The sequence below is a fragment of the Oreochromis niloticus genome, linkage group LG6 (genome assembly GCF_001858045.2).
Source record: "Oreochromis niloticus isolate F11D_XX linkage group LG6, O_niloticus_UMD_NMBU, whole genome shotgun sequence".
Lineage (NCBI taxonomy): Eukaryota > Metazoa > Chordata > Actinopteri > Cichliformes > Cichlidae > Oreochromis > Oreochromis niloticus.
The window spans coordinates 19955970-19977014 of NC_031971.2; the positions used below are offsets into that span (position 1 = coordinate 19955970).

The 21045-nt window shown below is 38.0% G+C and overlaps 1 protein-coding gene across 1 annotated transcript; it reads left to right on the top strand.

The window, feature by feature from the left end:
* Positions 1-420: 420 nt before the first annotated feature.
* Positions 421-20511, top strand: suclg1 (succinate-CoA ligase GDP/ADP-forming subunit alph). Its single transcript, XM_003454204.3, has 9 exons — positions 421-594; positions 2416-2516; positions 5716-5832; positions 6043-6255; positions 6679-6736; positions 7951-8034; positions 10625-10776; positions 14950-15138; positions 19825-20511. The coding sequence occupies exons 1-9, from the start codon at positions 561-563 to the stop codon at positions 19849-19851; spliced, it is 975 nt and encodes a 324-aa protein (XP_003454252.1). The 5' UTR covers positions 421-560; the 3' UTR covers positions 19852-20511.
* Positions 20512-21045: the final 534 nt, after the last annotated feature.

The window sequence follows — 21045 nt, forward strand, 5'->3', positions numbered from 1 at the left end:
TAGCACTCTCCACCATTTGGTTTTAGAACTGAAGAAGCCTCTTGGATAAGAGGCAAAACTTTTTAAAGTTTTCCCTATTTTTAAGCTCCTAAGACTACCAGGACCTTGGCGAACTAGTAATTTTTTAAATTACTGCTCTTCCAAGGTCAATAAACAGACATCTTAAACAAAAATCCGCATTTATTTCTGGCTCAGGGTCCTGTAAGGTGACATTCAACACGATCTATGCGCCCTCTAGTGCTATCACGGCACTGGTGCTGTCTTTCAGTACTCTGTCAGAACTTCATTACCCATAGTTCATTGTGGGTTTACGTAGCCTACTTTTTCGCCTGTTTTTTTTAACCCCGGTGTTTGTCTAGCACCTGTCAAGCTCACGGCACACTAAAAATAAATAATAGTAATTTCTTTGCGTTAATACTGAAAATTATAAATTCATTGCAAATTAACGACTTGTTATAGTGCCTTTCTTTAAGACTCCGGATTCCACCGGGATATTTATGGTCAACTAAGATCCGTGTGATAGGTCCTCAGGCTCCAGTGTCATTGGTGAATGACCGAAGATGTCTCACAGCAGGTTGTTTGCCAGGCTGCTTTGTAAGTATTTTAGCAAGCAATAGTTTAGTTATGCGAAATGTTTGACAGTTTGCCTTCGGTTACACACGTATAATCACTGGCTGTGTGCTCTACATTAGCTTTGCAGGCACGTATAGTTTTGCACCGATTAGCAAGGCTCCTCTGGGTTGGCTGTCAGGTTGGCTGTCAGGGGGCTTACACGTTAGTTAGCCACATTAGCTTGGAGACCTAGAGGAATGCAGGGAAAACTCACTGACAGTTAGCAGGACCTTAGCCTTACGCTAAATAAAATCTAACTTTAAGCACCTATCAGCCTGCTTTCGGATAAGTGTTAATTGTTCATCGTTGATCTTTGACCTTGCATGTCTTGTGAACTACAACGTCAGTGACAGCCGGTTCATCAGCCCATGTCTATTTTTTTTTTATCGAGCAGTAACTGAAAGCAGCTAAATGAACTTTTTGAGGCAGTTTATTTACATGTTACTCTCTTACAGTTCAAATATTTAAAAATACGTTTGTATTAGATTTTAGAAGGCGACATAACTTTAATTTATTAAGTCTTTCTTGAGACTTTAGCTAAGATGAACTTTGCTTATCTCACTGATAAGTTGTGTCTTGTGGGAGGTTTGAAAGCGGGCCAAAGTTCAGTTAGTCAGACTGCTGGTTAATGTTAGCCCAGTGTGTTAGGGTAAACTAAGAAAATAAAAACGGGAATGATTTTAGAGCATTTGGGCTACAGAGCAGTGTGTTTAGCAAAGGAAGCCTGTGAGTTTGTTTGTTTTTAGTCTGTAGAGATCGCGGTGTCATATTATTTATTTTGGCAGTGACATCTTAGTAAATAGATTGCAGTTTTCTTTTTAAATAGTAGCTTCACAAAGTAATCAAGAGGGAAGAAAAGTTCAACACAAGACAAGATCGAGTCCCACATGACATTAAATGAACTAAAAGAACTGACAAAATTGATATTATTCACAGACAGATGTAGTTTTGATATAATTAATATTTGTATTTAATATTTTTCTTGCAGTTAGATGTGAATTGTATAATGTGAAACACCTAGCTAGCCATTTGCTACTTGGAGACTGATGAGGTCTAATTTATATTAATATCATCAATGTCATTATCAGTTCTGCTTATATTTGATTCTTTATCCCTGCTAATTTTCTGCTGTGAGGGGAGTTTAACTACATAGACTTTTAACATTAATGCAGTAGTATAGTAGGAAACGTGTCTGATAGCCATGCTGTGAGTGGTGCAGCATATTTCTCATTTTACCTGTTAGGTGAGGAGGTTATGTAAAACCTACAGTCTTTGTCTTATCAGATGTCTCACATTGTGCATAAAACTCGATGAAAGTTCTCCAACTGAGTTGTGACCTGAATGTGACCTGCAGCTGCTGGATACATATTATTACAGTAAACACTAACTAACTTGTAATGCCTCCGTAGGATAACTAATGTCAAAAAATTAAACTCAAGTGTTAAAAGTTGAGTGTTTTGTTTTGTTTTTTTCTGTCATACATATATCTTTAAGTCTTAAAGGAAAGTTTTAAATGTTGCTAAGAAACATTGAAGGATAGTTGGAGGGTAAAAGATTGTTGCCAAAAACAGTGTGGAGCATAGGGTTCCCTGGAAAGGTAAATGTTTGATTTAACGCTTTGCTGTCCACTGCGAGAAGAGAGGTTTAGGATCTGTTTAGAATTGAGAGAAACCTCACTTTACTTGTTGCAAAACACGTCTCCTTTGAACAAAACAGGTTTTAATGTTTAATCTTGCCATGTATGTTCAGTTCTCACAAATAAAAAGAAAATATCTGTTGTTCCCTTTTCTCCCCGTCCATTAGTGCAGCACAGTGGAGTCAGGCACTGCTACACAGGAACAAGAAAGAACCTGTACATTGACAAGAACACGAAGGTCATCTGCCAAGGTTTCACGGGGAAGCAGGTTTGGACCGAAAACTTCTCGTTATTTTTGCTTCACATCAGTTTAGGTTACTGCAATCTTGTTGTGAAATCTCAGGTTTTCCTTGCTGCACAATTCCTCATTTTTGTGTTTTTTTTGTATGTCAGAGACTTTCTGTATGAGTAAGATTACCAGAAGGAAATTTTAGAAGTTCTTTTCCATCAGCTGTAAAAGTCTCATTCACGGTTTCCACTTAAAATCAGTTTTGTTTTAATGGCACAAGTTATGTCAATGTCGTTCAAGTTAATTTTATGTTTACATCCTAATAAGTGTGTTGTCTCTTACACCTGTTAGCATTAAAACCTTGGATAAGATGAAGAAAAACTCCTGCATTGCCTCAAGGAGAGCAGAATCCTTTAGGACTCCTTAACAATCAAAACATAGTCCTGACTCTGTTCTCTCGGGGCACATAGTCATATGGAGAAGAAGACAGTCAAAACAGATTGACAAAACAGAGAATCATAATTTCAGTAACGAGTTAAAGTTGTTCAAAAGGTTTAAAAATGGAATCAAATACTGTACTGTGCAAAAGCCTTGGTCCACTGCTTATTTTGTTTTATTTTGTTGAGAAAATGCAAACTAAGTGCAGAGCTTTATTATGTGCAAACATACAGGGAATAATCAGGAATAGTTCTCCAGGCTTCTCGAAGGTCATTCAAAGCTCTGTTTTGAAGGACCTTCTGATGTTAACTGCCTTTTGTTCTGTTCTGTTCTTAACAAAGTTAAGGTCCAGACTCTGAGGACTTTCCTGTGTTCATAAGTCCAACACTTATGAACTGTTGACAAGATTTCAAACACCACTGGCTGAAATGCAGCCCCAAACCATGACACAGCCTGCACCCGCTTTATTCGTCACTCCATAACACCTTTTACTTTCGACTTTCAGTCCAATTCTTGTGTAATTTTGCATACCTGTGGTACATGACGTTCAGCGAGTCTATTTCTGATGAGCCATCAGTGATCAGTTGAGGATCAGCTGAAGGGCTGGGTGCATGTCTTTGCTGGATTTCTTACATATCCTGCATGACTTTCAGATACTGTTCACCTGCTGTAGAGATTTTCTTTAAGCTTTGCCAATACTACAATTTAATTAAAATTTAAAACAGTTTTTTAAAACCTTTTTTAAAAAAAAAATCTGTGCAATGTAAACACAACACTGGTTTGTCCCTTGAGCTGTGTTCATAGGTCAGTGTCAAGAACTGGGTGGAAAATGAATGAAAAAACATTCACTGTCCAAAGAACAGCTTTGAAAGACCTTCAAAAAGCTCAGAAAACTATTGTTCAAGACCACCTTAAAAATACAAGAAAGCCTGGCTCCTTTGAAGTAAAGTACAAAGAAATAAGGGGTGGCTCAAGGCTTTGCAGGGCACTGTAATAATTTAAAGAGTTAAAGTTTGCAAAATGTAAAAGTGTTTGTTAAAAAGTCCCTGATGTAGTTTGTGTAAATGCTGGAACACTTGATACTGCTGTTTGCTGTGGATTTTGTGTATTTGTTTCAGCCTTATAAATCAAGTTTGATCCTTTAATTATTCCAGCTTATTCTTAAATAGAAAATAATTTTCATTTTTAATTTGACTTGTCCCCCGCCTCCCCCCACGACTACCCTTTATCATGGTTTTAACCAAGCTTAACTCTGCTTGGCAGATTGTTGATCCTTTGATTTACTTATTATTTTTTTCGTGCATGAAAAACCTTATGTGATTTGCTTTGAAAAGTGGCAGTGAAGGAGAATTACAATCTTCTTGGCAAGTGTGTTCAACAAGCCAGAAACGTGGACTTCACAGATTTATATTCCTCCCCCCCGCCTCCCGTCCTTCCTCACATTTCATTTTTCATCTTCCATTTTCTCTTCAACATAATAAAAGGTTGTTAAATATAGTTCTAGTGAACACTCTGGGTAATTAGAAAAGGATGAGAAATGAAGCAAGTGCTATTGAGTGCACATTGCCGTGTCTTCCTGGCTTGATAAGCAAGCCATTTTTCAAAATTATTGTCCCAACATTTGCGATAATAATGACCGGGAAAAACAGCAAAGTTAGCAGGGTGAAGAACTATATTACAAATGGGCAGGAAAATGCTGATTCATAGCTTCTAATTCCTCTTAATAGGCTGGTTATAATTTTTACATTAAGGTCATTTATTTGCGCTTGTAGTTATGGTCTGTGCTGCTCCAGCTACATTGTTTCAGCCTCTCGAGTGATAATTAACTGACTGCACACAGATAGGATTCGTTCAGCAGAAAATCAGTTCGGTCTGACTTCATGAGCTCATTTTCTGTGAAGGTGCAACTGAGGTTCAGTTAAATTATTCTACCTCTCAGATCTACGAAAAGCATTGCGATCCCTTAGTGTTACTGCGGCTATATCCTGTTCATTGAAGTAAGTCTTAAAGCATGTATACGGCACACATATTGTTTGCCAGTTTCTTCCAGCTCTTTATTGAAACTGTAGTTTGATAATGTGAAATATTATAAATGTTCTATTTACCTGTAGGTGTGGAGGGTAAAACTGAAAGCGTCTTACTAAAGTTACAGCATTCACAGACTGTTAGAAACAGCACATTTGTGTTCGCAAATAAAGTATTAGTACATCATAATGTGTATACTCTTGAGGTTCAACCATGCTTAACCCGATGCTTGAGCTAGGATGTCTGAGATTATCCTATTTTACGTGTTTCTATGGGCAGGGTTGAAGCAAAGTGTTGAATCGCCTTCCTGCGTGTCTAGAATAAAATGCACAAACCTTGGCAGTGCAGCGTGACATGTTCTGCGTGGCCCACATGGAAGTGACAGTGTGTGAAATATTTTGTAAACTAACTTTGTTGGGAGATATTTCACACTCGGCGTTGGCGACTATCCAACGCTGCTTTTGATTTGTTTTTCAAATGTTCTGCTAGGAGATTAAACTTAGCTTACATCATTAGTCATTTGTCAAGATCATTTAGATTCCTTCTCATTGAATATATTTACCGGTGCCTTCACCCCCTGCTAGAATCCAGCCTAGTTTCTGTATTTATCCCTTTTCTCAGCAGCACCGGTGATTAATCTTGGATGGCATCATATTTCCTCCTTCCACTCTGTCTGCAATGATATCTCCATGTTGGTGCCGTAGAAGTGGCTGTACCCATTTCATTACATATGTGTACAAAAAACTGATTGCGCTCTCTTCCTCTTTACTTGTAGGGGACATTTCACAGTCAGCAGGCTCTCGACTATGGCTCCCAGTTAGTTGGAGGAGTTTCCCCTGGCAAGGGTGGCAAGACCCACCTTGGCCTGCCAGTTTTTAACTCTGTGAAGGAGGTGCGTGTGACCCCTTGTCTAATTGTTGTAATTGTGTTTGTCACTGTTTTAAATCTTTTTAAAAAAATATGTAGCTTGTATTCTTCCTACTGTGATCATTTGCAGATGGATTTTTGTAACAAAACATTAGGTGGCACTGTTTCATAACTTGAGAATGTCCCTTTTTTTCCCCCTCTTTTTTTGATGCAATGCCTTTATTCTTTGCTTCAGGCAAAGCAGGGCACAGGGGCAGACGCCTCTGTGATTTATGTACCTCCTCCATTCGCGGCAGCAGCCATCATTGAGGCCATTGACGCAGAGATACCTCTGGTGGTGTGCATCACTGAGGGCATCCCCCAGCAGGACATGGTTAAAGTCAAACATAAGCTTCTGCGCCAGAGCGCTACTCGCCTCATAGGCCCAAACTGCCCAGGAGTCATTAATGTAAGTGCATATATAAATACACAGTGGAGGACAAATATACTTATTTCTGTTTCTTTTTTTTGTGAGTGGGGGCGGCTGAGAGGGTTGAAAGCCCAAATTCCTTCTCATGGACTCACTGAGATTCAGTAATAATAACAGTGATTTTTTTGTTTCTTTTTAATATCATTGGAGTTTGTCCAATAGATAAAATGGAGAAAATGGCAAATGACTGTCTTTTTAAAAAATATTCTTTATTATATTATTATTACTTATTATTATAGAAGAAAAAGTTTAAAAACAGGTTTTTAAATTTAAAAAAATTACAATGAGGTGATAATGAACTCCAAATGAACAAAAATCATGATTTAAAACTGTCATAAATTATAAAACAATGTGTTTTGTTTTAGATGCACACTGAAATATGTGAGTTTTTTGTTTTCTCAGCCCGGGGAATGTAAGATTGGCATCATGCCAGGCCACATTCACAAGAAAGGAAGAATCGGTGAGTGGTGATGTGTCTAAGGTCACACAGTCAAAAGCTTTAAACATTTAGCTTAATTGAATATTACTTTAAAATTCCAAAAGTTATTTTATTTAAGAATGTCTGAAATCTAGAGAGCTTACATGGTGTTGTATACCCGCGCTGGCCACTTTAAATAGGTACACCTTGCCAGTATCAGGTTGGACTCCCTTTCAACTTCAGAACTTTCTTAATTCTTCATGGCACAGATTTAACAAGATGCTGGAAACATTTCTCAGAGATTCGACTGCTGTAACAGAAGTTAAGACTAGACCAGTCAACCTTTTTCCCCAATCTTCTGTTGTCCAGTGCAAATTGTCACCACAGTTTCTTGTTTTCTGTTCATGAGTGGTATCTGCTGTGATCTGCTGCTGCTGTAGCCCTTATGCCTTAAGGTTTGAAGAGTTGTGCATTTAGAGATGCTCTTCTGCATACCTTGGTTGTAACAAGTGGTAATTTGAGTTACTGGTGCCTTCCTATTAACTTGAGGCAGTCTGGCCATTCTCCTCTGGCATCAACAAGGCATTTTCACCAGGCGACCTGTCTGTCATTGGATATTTTCTCTTTTTCATGCCATTATTTGTAAGCCCTAAAGATGGTTGTGGAGGGAATCCCAGCAGATCTACAGTTTTTTGAAATACTCAGATCAGCACATCAGGCAACTAGTAGTTGAACAGGGACACTCAATAAAGAGGTCAAAATTCAGAATGAACAACACTCACCTGTTGAATCAGGCTTCTCCAACCACAGTCATTAAATGGCTGAAGAAAAACACGCTGCCTTTCTTTCCAGGTTGAACTTTTTTTCTTCTTCTTTTTTAAACACAGCACTATTTAGATCCCACATCGAGCTCCTGCTGTTGACAGCTTGATGTGCAGCATGTGCTGCCGGCTAGTGAACCTTTACAGGAAGTCTGTTATATATGTAGTAAATCACCTGCCATTTATTATTATTATTATTATTATTATTATTATTATTATTATTATTATTATTATTATGATTATTCTTACCTCAGCATAGACAGAGCAGCTGTTATGATGGTGATCCGTTTTGTATTTTTTGTCTTGGTGAAAAGATACTGACAAAAAATGACAGCTGCATTTTATTTTATTATATCACCTTTGACCAATATTTCTTTTAATGATGTTTAATTGTAAAAAAAGAAACCTAAGAAGTTTTTAAAATCTTTCTTTCAGGCATTGTTTCTAGATCGGGTACCCTGACATATGAAGCTGTGCACCAAACTACACAAGTAGGCCTGGGCCAGTCACTCTGTGTTGGTAAGCTACCAATGACTTTTGGCATATTGAATTTAAACTTAACACACAGTGCTGCTGAATGTATTTTTATATCTGTGCAGCATAAAACAAGCTTTTAACTGCTCGAAGTAGATGCCAGGGAAATTTTGCAGACATGAACAGAGAGAATTTTATATTAGTATGTGCTGCATTTGGTTTGAAGACATGCTGGTCACTTATTACCAAGCACTCAACATCACATCCTTATATTTAATTTAAGCCTCACTGTGAATGTTGGCAGGACCTTAGACGTGATAAGATATTAGACTTTCATCTTTAATAATTACTCCAGAGATTAAAAAAAAAAGAATATTTTACAGGACTCGGTAGAAATAGGAAGGTGATCTTCCAAGTTCACCTTGCTCTAAAACTCATCAGATGCTAATACATTTCAGCAAATAGCGCAGACATTTTCTAATAAAAAGGCACTTTTCTGATCAGTGCTCAGAATATTCCTCTCAGATCAGAGCATTAAAGGTGCTACTATCTTTGAAGAGCCCTATTGAGATCGGACAGATCCGTTGAGTGGCTCAGATGGATGTAGAAACTTACTTTCAAAAGTCTTTGTCCTGAAAATCTTAAGGATACTGTTTTTCATCTCACTCGCACATCTATAGCCATACATTAAATGTGATTGTGTACCATATATCTAAAATGTATATCTTTTTTTTCTTTAAATTCAGTACATCACAAAAAAGACAATACTAGTTTTTCGACATTCTGTAAAATAATGACACGTTTATTACAAATGTTTGAATAGCTGGTAAATAAAAGCAGATAAAGGATTGCAGGTAATATCATATTTTCTGCACATCTCACATGTTTATAGATGTGGGACTTTCCATTACCCACCCATCTGTTTATTACCCTACTTTCTCTGCAGTTTCTCATAACCTTGTTTTAATAATTCATTGATTTACAGCATGGATTAACAACACATGCTGCTTGATAGCACAACCTGTGACATTTTCCCAAACTCTGTTTCCTGCTGTTCAAAAACCCAGTCTATTCATTCATCAATTTTGTATCGCTCCCTATTGTTATTCACAGTATGAGCATCAGCATGTTTGCTTTCTAGGAGGCAGCTCAGAATATCTGTTTAAATTTTATTAGAACATCTTGACATTCGGTAATGACACAATCACATCCAGCTCTGTTATATCTTGGCAAAACATCAAAAGATTAACTGTTTTACAAAAACAAATTCTTTTGGCCAACTTGTGTGCCACCAGAAAATCCATATCAAAGAGCTACTTGGACTCTGGAATTAAATGAAAAACAACTTGGCTTCATCATTATTTAGACATTTTAATTATGGAGTGTCCTCTAGCCAGACTTCATAAAGCTAGTGCCGCAACAGTATTAAATATTGTAGAGTTCATTAAAGGGAGTTTATTGGTGGGTCTGCTCGTGACTTCTGAAGTTTGAGTATGACCTAGGGGCTACAGCAAATTACAGTTAATGCAATATTTAATATCACTGTCATCTTTGTTGCTGTTAATGTGGGTGCTCTTTGATTAGTATGCATGTAATCTTTTTTTTTTTTCTTGGTGTTGCCAGGTTTTCTAATGGTGTGAATATAAATTAAGAAGACATTGAGTCTGTGGAGATTTGTCTTGTGGATATTTGCCCATGCTTTTGTAGATCCTGATGGAAAGTATTGTTAAAAATGATTATTGCACCCTTGTGGTTCTTAAAAGCTTTGTAATTTTTGTTTCCTGGATATGAAACCAAAGACATTAAAGTACCAAGCAGAGATGTAGATGATTTGGGACAATTGAAGTAAAACTGAAAAATGATTGAGAATATGTGTTTTTTTTTTTTTGTTTGTTTTTTTTTTACTCTATCCAGTTTAACTTTTTTTTTTCTCCCCTAACAAAATGTCCCAGAAATGACTCTGCAGTTATTTTTAGTTTTATTGAGCTTTACAGCGTTTCTAGCTCATTGCTTTAGCTCTGTGTCACTAGTCTCCTAGAGCTGGTTCCACGGAGAGCAGGCAGCTGTTGCAGGAAAAAAAACAAAAAAACATGATAAACCCAGCATCAAAGTGCAGACTGACAAAGTTGGTAGCTAACTAAAGCTATTTAAATTAAGCTTATTTAAATGTGTCTGTGTAAGTGTCAGGAATCATGTATTGATGTGTTGGCCGAATATTGGTCGTGGCCATTGATGTTGATGCTGGCATTGCAAGTAGTAAGACATTTAAAGATATCAGTGTCTAATATTTATTTGTTGAGCAGAGTCAATTTTGCCCTGCTGAAATGCTAAACTAGAGCTGAAAAGACACTTGATATGCACTGTATTGTACATCATTTGCTAATCAAGGCACTGCTCAATGAAATGAAATGAAAATGAGACCAGATTCACAGGGAAATTAAATCGGTTAATATTAATTTTTGTGGTGTGAAACAGTCCGGGCAAATCATCCCCAGATTATCTTGGTGGTGGTTATCGGATTTTGTTGACGTGAAGCTGTCTTCCAGCGGCTGTTTATTTGATGAAGGCTGAACAGCCGTGTGATCCTCATTCACAGGCATTATCATTATCAAGTGTTTGCTTTGTCTCCTGCAAGGTATTGGCGGGGATCCATTTAATGGCACAAACTTCATAGACTGTCTGGAGGTGTTCCTGCAGGATCCCAAGACGGAGGGCATCATCCTTATTGGAGAAATCGGAGGAAATGCAGAGGAGAATGCAGCAGAGTACCTGAAACAGCACAACTCTGTAAGGAAATGACACACTGGACACCCATAATCTCACTTCACTTTCCTCCTAATATCCCCTCACACAGCGCTTCACCTCAACACATATATCTGTTCTTATAAAAAATTTATCCTTTTCTGAATTAGCTCTCAGTTATGCCCTTTCCAAATATGTCAGCTCAAGTGAAGACTGGAAGCCATCATACGAGCTATGAGCGTGTCTCTTTTTGATCGTATCTTCAGGCTGGCTTTCTTACTTCTCTGTGTCAGTGTGATTTGTGTGATCAAGATAAGGTGACAGATGGGATGAAGGTATGATTCACAGGACATGTTCTGAAATCAGCAGTGCTGATGAACAGTGAACCTTTTGTGATGCCCACATATGATAAAGAGCGGAGTGAGGTTTGACTTGTGTGGCCAAGTGTCTGTTAACTTGTATATGTTTTGTAAATTTTTTTTCTTCGAGTACTGAACTTGGTATTTTGCAGAATACTTTTAGCCTGTTAATTTTTCCGTGTGCATGTGTTTGCTTCTGTGTCTGCGTGCGTGCTTATGGTGCTCTCGAGCTGAGAAATGAATTTGATTTGCCCTCAGCTTCTCTAATGCATGCAAATCTCCTCCTGGCGTCTCAGGAGAATAACTTCTCACACTCAACAAATAAAGTACAAACACCCGCCACCCAATCACCCAGAGTGTTGACAGGAAGGGACAGTTCAAATGAAATGCATGCAAGAAAAAGCCCAGCAGAGCATGGGAGTAAGCTGCAGATCTCACGTTGAAAGTTAATTGTGTAGAACATCGTACATAAAATATCATTCTTTAATTGTAATAGTTGAAAAAGGGTAGAGGGATATCTGACGGCATTGTTTTTACTTTAACTAAACTTTTCTAGATTTGGATACATTCAAATTCAAGTCACTGATGCACTGCCAGCGGTGTGCTCCAATAAGTGAAAATTGCATTTATGAAAATGGCAGTGTCTGGAATATGCAGTAGGTTACCTTAAAATAAAATGTTAATACACGTAAGTATGTTTTGCTTCTGTCAGTATCGTCTTGGCTTTAATAGCGGGCTGGAAAACACCAAAACCTGGTCCAATAAACTTTCAGTTTGATCTGAAACTTGGATTTATCTAAAATAATAAAGTTTAAGGTGAGTGGAGGGAAAAAGAACATATCAAATATTATTGTTTAGTGTCAAGCACATTATAAAACAGACAATGTGCGTCATCAGGGTAGCGTAGGTGTGATTTGATTAAATTTGATTGACAGCGGTGATATAAGCGATCAACCCACCTTCTGTCTTGTTCCAAACTAAATCCCACATTTAAGATTGGTTCATCAGTTTGGAAAGGGTCTGGAGCTGTGCTCTTGAACATTAATCTTACACATCTCTCTAATGGTCCTTGTTTGATATTCTGGTATTTGGTTTGATCTCCTCTGATACATTTCGAAAAGGCTCTTATTTTTATTAATCTTATTTTGGATTTGAACACGGAGCTGTCATAGTCTTTGGATTTCCATCTTTCCAACGCTCGAAAACGATATGACCATCCCTAGAGCGCAGCACATGTAGCAGAGTTCATAAATCATGGAGGTCATTCTTGTTTCTGTTTTGTTTTTTAGGGGTTTTTTTACAGTATAAATCGATCAGTTTTTTTTTTTTTATTTGCTAAAATTTCCACCCACCCACACACCACCACCAGCACCACCATAAATCTACTATTCTCTGGTCTTTTAGCGTGGTCACATCATCCACCCTATTTTTATATAAACAGACCTCCAAACTGATTCGACATCTTTCAAAAATCGTTTCATACTCCATAATAACTGGGTTTTATTGAAGGGATGCGTTTTATTTTTAGCAAATTATTATTTTTCCCAGCTGAGCCCTTGCTGAACCTGGCACAACGCAGCCATTACAGGAAAGATTAAAATATCTCATGTGAAATAAACAAAACAGTTTTGTGCTGAGCTATTTCAGATGAGTATGTATTCGCAGAGGGCCACATTACTCATTTTAAGACGTTAACCCCGAAACTGTTTCTTAAATGCCCCGTTTCGCATTAGCTTGACAAATTGTGCCATATTGGACACGTTGTGTATTCAGTGCCCATTGAAATTAAAGGTTGAGTGTCATGATTGATTTGTGTCATGCAACATTTAATAAATTGATCTCCTGATGTGCGAACGACATATTAGACCAAAAGGTGAGAAAGTATTGATTTCAGTATCCATCAGTGTTACAGCTGAGTTACTGCACACTATTTTGTCTACCGCTGCTTTAATTCAGTGAAATTCAAGAAAACAAACTCATACTTCCCACTAGGTTCTGCTGTCAGATTTTATGATGTAGGGCATATGTCAGCATTAAGCCTTCACTGGTGTTGATGCCCTCTATTGCCAAGTAAAAAAGTGGTTTTATAACATCACCTGTAGCAACGGTTTATCAATACAAGAGTCTCACATGCTTTCTAACAGAAAAAGGCTTTCCACGCCATATTAATATTGGGTCACGCATATCAAATACGTCATAGTATTTGGCACCTCGACTACTGTGTTGGGTATGTATAAATAAAAATGTCCTCACCCCATCTCCACTGACCTTTTTAAATAAGCATTTTGTTCTGTGAAGAAAAAAAAAAAAAAACCCTGAAAATTAAAGAAGGCTGTAGTTTGGACGAAGTCTGAAGTTAAAGCGCTGGCATGTGTTATTTACACCCCGCCCTCATCATGTTGGTGAGGCCACCTGCATGTCCCAGTTTTACTTTTAAGCTTATGAAAACAATTCCTCAATTTAGAGCAGGTTATTTTGTGTTTAGAGAACAAAGGCCTTTTCCAGTCATGTTGGCACAGAGGAGGTGTTAGAACGTTATATTATGCGATTGGTCTCATAATTAAGGTAATAAATCTGTACAGCTAACAGTGGAAGACAAAAGACGGGTAAAGGGATATTGTAATATGACACCCTTCCCTGTATGAGTTGTTGCTTGGAGCCCGGGGAAGCAGGGATTAATGGAGTAATTAAACCTCTTGCGTTTGAGGTAGATTTAAGACTTGATCCACACGAGGTTGGTTTGTTTATTTAGAACGTGATTTGACTCCTGAATACTGAGTGGGCTGTTTGTGCTAATTTGTTTTTATGCATACATTTTCGACGCATAGAACAGATGCTTCCAACATATTTAGAGCACTTTAAAATGATGTTCCCTCCCTCTTTTCATTTCCCTGTTAACTATTCAAGTGTTAATACCTCATTAGTGGTGCATTTCTGAGCCAAGGTCCTCAGCATTTCCCCGGCTGGTATATGTCCTGTGAGTCTTAATCATCAAAAGTCATCTCTAGTATATATTAGTAGCTGCCATTTTGTTCCTGCCAGTGTCAGGTTTGAATCTGGAGCTGAAATGGCAGTTTGAAGTGGGTGTCTTTGAAGGACCTCACTATATTGCTGTAAAGGCTGTAAAGCATGCCACATTCACCCTCTGAAAGCAGCTTGCCAGATGAGCCACAGCCTCTGTTGAAAGCATAGGACTAAGGCTGCGTGTGTGAACTTGTGTTTGTTTGTGCGCTAGTTTAAATTTGTGCATGCGCACACGCACCAAGCCGTCCTCTGCAATTATGTTGTTATTCCTAAGTATGAAATATTAGCTGCTGTTCTCTCACTCACACACACACACACACACACACACACACACAGAGTCCCCCTTGCTAGTTGTGTTATTGGTGAAGATGAAATATTAGCTCTCTTCACCTTGGAAATGATCTTAACTGTTGAATGTATCATCCATCAGTGAGAAAGCAGTATAGATGGGTACTGAGCTAATCAGTGCCTACATGACTAATTACCATTTTAGAAATGAGATGATATGAAACGGCGGGAGCCTGAACCCCTATCTGGTCACACACCAACCCATGCAATTAAATGGCTTGATTGACCCTTTGTTTTAATATTGCAGACTGAGACAGAGATGGCGGGTTAGACAAGCCTGTTATCATGCGATTCTCTAATAGGAGGACACGGGGTGTTTCATTTCTAATGAATGAATAAAATGCAGGTGCAGGAAGAGGATTCACTTTTCTCTTCTTGTGCTTTCTAACGCTATTTGCATCTGACACTTTCTCTTGAGCAGTTTCCCCTTTTCTGTGCATCTTCACCCCATTTTTATGTTCATATTTTCCTTTTCTTCCTTTTCCAGGGTGATAATTCAAAGCCTGTGGTATCCTTCATCGCTGGTCTAACTGCTCCTCCTGGCCGTAGAATGGGCCATGCTGGCGCCATCATCGCTGGCGGGAAGGGTGGAGCCAAAGAGAAGATTGCAGCCCTCCAGTCAGCTGGAGTTGTAGTCAGCATGTCCCCTGCTCAGTTGGGCAGCACTATGTTCAAGGTGAGTCACTTGGACCCAGTAAATATTCAAAGGCTCAAAGATTAGTAATCATGAACAGTGATGGAAAGTACTATAGTAAGGCTCCAATGTGTCAGTCATTGATAACTGTCAGAAATGACTGCAGGCGACTTTAGATCAGTTGAGAACAGTAAGTTTTTTAGCTAGCGGTGCCATAAATAACAAATGCCCAGGTGTGTGTATTTGCATGGTTTTGTCATGGTGAAATTAAGCTTGATCCAGGGCTGGTATTTGTTAGAGTAGCCGAATTATGTCGCCTAAAATCAGAGTCTTGCTGAAAATGAAAGATGAAATTACATTGTTGTGTTTTTGTGGTTGTAGTCTTTAAGAAATTAGTTTATCAGTGTTGTCTCTAAGTTGTAATAAAGGGCAAAAACCACATCAATAGTTTGCCAGTGCACACACACACCTTCCAAACACATATACACATTATATATACAATGTCTGGAGTTTTCTCTTTATCTATATCTCTATTTTCTAAATTGACCGTGAATCCACATTTTAAACATTTTTCTACTGGAGGTCCATGTCCTTGGATTCTCATGAGAGATCTGGAGGATATGCATTACAATTCTTTAAGCCCTGGTGTGTTTGCAGATTAGTTGGGTAATATGAGTCTGTTTTAGAGAAAAAGTCATAATTATTCTTTCTTTCTTTTTCTTTTTTTTTTTTCTTAGAAAAAAAATTATCTGTCTGCATCTATTACAGAGTACCATTCAGATTAAAAACTTTGAATAAAAATGTATGATGAGTTCATAAATTATGATTCAGTGCTATATATTAAACTGCTAAACCGTTGATCAACAAGTTCTGCTTCATCCACCTGCAGCAGTAAAATGGTGCTTATTGTTAATGAGTCAGGGAGTCCAGTGAGGTACATTAACTCTTGCAAAAGGTTTATTTTGTGTAAGGAGCACTTTTCCTTTGTGCAAAAATGCAATTTGCTGATTTACACTAATATGCTTAAACAAGGTGTTTGTATTTAAGTTCTATAATATGGTTATACTATAAAATAAGACATATACTTACTTACTTACTGGAATATTTAGTCATTGGTGGGAATGGTATTAAAAATGCTTCCCTTTAAACAGAAGCAAGCAGAATTCTTATTAATTTAACTATAGCCCCAAACAATTTGTCACATTTGTTTTTTCAGATCTTTACATACATGCAATTTAAAAATTAGGACAACAAATGCATATAAAGCAAAAAATGATGATATCTACCCCATGCATAAATGTGTGGTCCATTGTTTTATGTAGAACTAATAAAATATACTTATTTGCATAAACATTAAAAATAAAATAAATGCAATGTATCAACTGATGAATAAACATATTTTAAGCACAATTACATGTAAATGAGATTGTGATAATTCTTCTCTTTAGTTTGCAGACCAAAATATCTTGTGATCCTGGTCACTTGTGTCTCTTGTAACAGTGAAATTACTCATGTAAGGAGGTTTATTTAGTTATTTATCTCTTCTGAGTAGCAAAGGTTGAGATTGAACTTTTAATATGCTATAAAGAAAGGCAGAAGAGAAGGGCAGAAATTAATAAATGTGTGTTTACTGTGGCAGAGTTGCCGGCATTGCCTCTTTATTTCAGTTTATCTCTAGGGAAGAACTGTTAACAAGATGTATAAAAAGTGAAAGCATGTATTACGCCCATTCATCATCTTATACTTTCATTACCACTGCTGGCACTACTGCACGCAGATATAGATTTACATGACTTTCTTTCCCAAAGTTTAATTCATAATCATTGTGTGTAATGATGAAAAACGTGCTGCGTGGTTGCTCATATTGCTGCACGTTGTGTTCATACATCTCTGTTAATCTCATTGACCGCCTTAATCGGAGTAATAACATGTAAGAGAAGCAAGTAGAAATAATGCTATCTCTGCAGGCAGGAACAACAACCGGGGCCTTACTGCGGCCGCTGACCTGCATGAACCTCAACATCAGGAGTCCAAACATGCATCTGCAGAAATCTATACATGCGTCATCAAACGCAATCAGATATTATAATAGTATTTTGTGAGCTCGAGAAAACTTGGTGACATTTCAGAAGGGCCAAGGTTTCAGTAAAATCTCTAATTCTAGGTATTAATAATGCTTTAACCTCTTAAACATCTTAATGGAACATGACTGCTTTTTGTTCCCATACTCATCCTCGCGCCATGTTCATCATAAGAATAATCAAGTACAGACTGCAAGCTCACTTGTAAGTAGGACACAGTATACTGATAGTGCCTCCTTCTGTCATTCTGTGTGTAGCCATTTGAAAATAAAAAAAATGAATAAAAAATATATAGTAAAAAAAAAATATAGGAATATTTATTCCTCAGATGTAGCTTTGGTTCTTTGTTGTCTGATGCATGTTAGACAGGAAAATGAAACTGAACAAGGTGTACATCTTCAGCATCAAACTGCACAAACGCAGTGAATCAGCAGTGGAGCTTTTTTCTATCAGAGGGAAAAGTTCAGACGGGGGGGTAACAGGATGAAGCTCAGACAACGACCAGTTCATGGCTCATTCTTAACTAGAAATAAAGTCATAGCCTTAAAAGATTTAAAGCGTGAAGTTTTCTCTTTTTCCTGATATTTTATTGTGGAATATTTTATTAATCTTTACAATTTTGGTTTGTTCACTGCACCCTTTCTTTCCCACAGATTTCAGGATTGTGATCATCCTTTTAGTGTTAGTGCCATTTTTATTGTTTCAGCAGTGCTAGGACACCTTTTTTATTTCTTATTCAAGTTAACTAAAAACATTTTCTTTGTGCATGTACTGTATGTATTTGTTACAGTATAACTGCTAAACTGTTGAGTCTCCAAATAACATGAAGCACACACAATAAGGGGGGAAAAATCTAATCTTATGAGCTCCCCACTACAAAAAAAAAAAAATCTTCAACAGAACTGCTTGGATGTGATTTTTATCATGCAGTATTAGTTGTATAAGCAAACAACCGTACAAATGTCACCAGATTCATTGTTGCTGAACTATAAATGGAAGTGTGTGACATCCATTTCAAAACAGTCTCTGCCCACTGCAGACCAGGAAGAAATGCAATCTCCAGTAATCTCCTGTAGGTTTCCACATCCCACACAAAGCCAAAAATTAGTAGTAGCACACTCACAATGATAAACAAGGCAAAATTTAGTTGCGCTGGGTACAAGGAGAAGAAATCAGTAAACCTATATTTATCTGAGAACAACTTAATTTATATGCAAAGGAAGAATAATTATGACCTTTTACTTGTTTACAAAATCAGACAGTATTATCCTATCCTGCTGATAAAGCTGCAAAGGTTCATGGAGACACAAAAATATCAAATCTGGATTTTGTTTTTGTAATATATTTAAAAGTTAAAGCAGGCGTGCTGACCATATTTACAATGCCTGCTTTCTTCATGTACCCGCGCCCAAGTGTGTCACAGCTGTCATTGCTCGCTTGTAAAGGTTTTGCTTTTCTTTCACATTACATGTTCGTCTGCTCTCCCCAGTTTCAATCCAGGCGTGTTCTCACCTGTCGCTTTTGAGTGGCAACCTCTACTTTGCTCATTTTACTCCCCCTCTTGCTCTTGACTTGTCAAGCATCAGACACTGTCTCACAAAGAAGGTTTCTTTTTTCTTCTTCTTCTTCTTCTTCTTCTTCTTCTTCTTCTTTTTTTCTTTTTTTCTCCTCCCCCTCCCTCACAGACCGCTCTGCTTTCTTACCTTAGTGCTATGATTCCTGTCTTGTACCCTTGAGTTAGTGTCTGTTGACACAGACCAACAAAGCATCTGTCTGCTTGTCACAAACACCCCCTCTCTTTTTTTTTTTCCTTGTTTTTTTTTCTTGTCACTCTTTCCAACCCATTACCCTTTTTTGTGTCCTCTAATTTCCTTTTTTTTTTTTTTTTAGCCAAAGCCCAACCTCCTTCCCTCTTTTAATTGTACCTCATCTGTAAAGCACAGACTTGGTGAACAAGATCATGGCTCCCCAGTTCCCTCCCCCCACTCCATCTAATTGTGTTGCGTTGCCTACCAAGCATTTTACATTTTTCAAACACGAGCCTGTTTCCTCCTGAAGGTGGCAGTAGACCTTCAGGTATCCAGACGCCGCAGAGGAATGGGCCGACATGTGCATGACTACTTGTGTGTTCTGTAGACCTGATAAATGACATTTGCATTAAGTTACTTTCCTCCTGTGGAATGGAAAATTCTCTGGGAACGACGTATTCTATCATCCTACGATTTGTGTGATATTTCCCAAATTGAATATGTAAATAGCAACATCCTTTTTAATGGCTAACATAATGCTTTCTCATTTATAGTCACATGGTTGGACCGTGCTGATAAACAGAACAACTATAACCACGCATAAATCAGATTTTTGCAGATGGGTAGTCCCTATCAATCAGAGGAAGTGTGCTGTTTTAATGCTGGCAACTGGAACTTAGTGAGATGTGCATGCTACATGATTTGCACTCTCCAGGAAAAAAACAACAACAGGCACTCCAAAGCTCTAGCCGCCTCGGTTTCCCCCCTTCAACAGCAGATCTGATACATGGGATCAAAACAGAGCTGTGTGAATTCTGCATGAATAAATCATTCACGTCTGTCTCACTTCATGTCACGTTGTTTCTTTTCTTCTTCCTCTGTGTTGTCCATCTCTGCAGGAGTTTGAGAAGAGGAAGATGTTGTAAATTGCGCAAGAAGGCAGCTGACCTCTTACCCCCTGCCTCGAAATTGAGATGAGCAGCCTGAGTCTGGAGGTGGATATGCCCCTACGGTGTCTGTAAACCCCGATTATTTCAACTACGATACGCACATGAAGTGTTTATATTGTAATTTCTGCCATGAACTCATACCTTGCACATAAATGGAAAGAATAAAACACAGTGTTTTACTGGTATCCTAAAGAAATCATTGTACACATGTAAAAGCTTTATAGATGTTTTCCTTCTCCACACAATGTCGGCAGCTTACGGATCGTCGCCACAGTGATCTGTTTCGTTCTGTTCTGCTGTTCCTGCTCTATGATGGATTTCATCACTAATTTCACTGGTTGCCCACCCGAATAAGAAACATTTCTCATATCATTTTCTAGCTGTGTCGCCTGTACTTTCACGTGGCATATGTAAGAAACAGATGTGGTCTACTTGTAGAATGGCCTTGCTGTCTCCAGATTTTTAGGCATCATTAAAGTAACTCGAGAAGTACAAATCATCACTTATCGGAATGCAGAAGGGGCAGGCAATGTGGTATAGATACAGAAACAACTGCCAGGTGAGCATTTATGACAAAAGTGCTTCTTTTTACCATAAATTGCAATGTTAATAAATCCCACTTCTGAAAACGCCTCATCCGACTGCCATTGTAAAGTCACTGTGTCTGGTTTCAGTTTTGACTCATTCTTAAGGAGAAACGATGATTAGGCCAATTGATTATTTCATTCAGAGATTAGTCAAGTTTACCACATTCAGTCATAAAGTTGAACACTAGTATTGACTAGTATCAACTCGTCAGTGCTAATCTTTGAGGGGGAGCAGGAAGTTCTGAGATTACAAAATAGACTAAGCTTTTTGTTTCACCCTCCATTTGTACTCAACCTCTCTTTGTTGGAGTGCAAACTGCTCCGAGGTTTGTCGAGAGTCAGTACCAGAAATATGTCTCTTGAATAAATTGTGAGCATAGTGTCCTTTAAGTTCTTTGAAGCGTCATTTATCCTCAAGTCACTATTGAATGAAAAGATGTGAAGAGAGTGGAAGTCGTAATGTCACGTCTATCCAGGGATGGTCTCCACGAGTATCTCCAACTCAATGCAGTATCTAATGTAGCATTTCCTTTGAAAAATGAAGCCTGTCCTTGCGTTTGACTTTAAGACAACACAACACCCA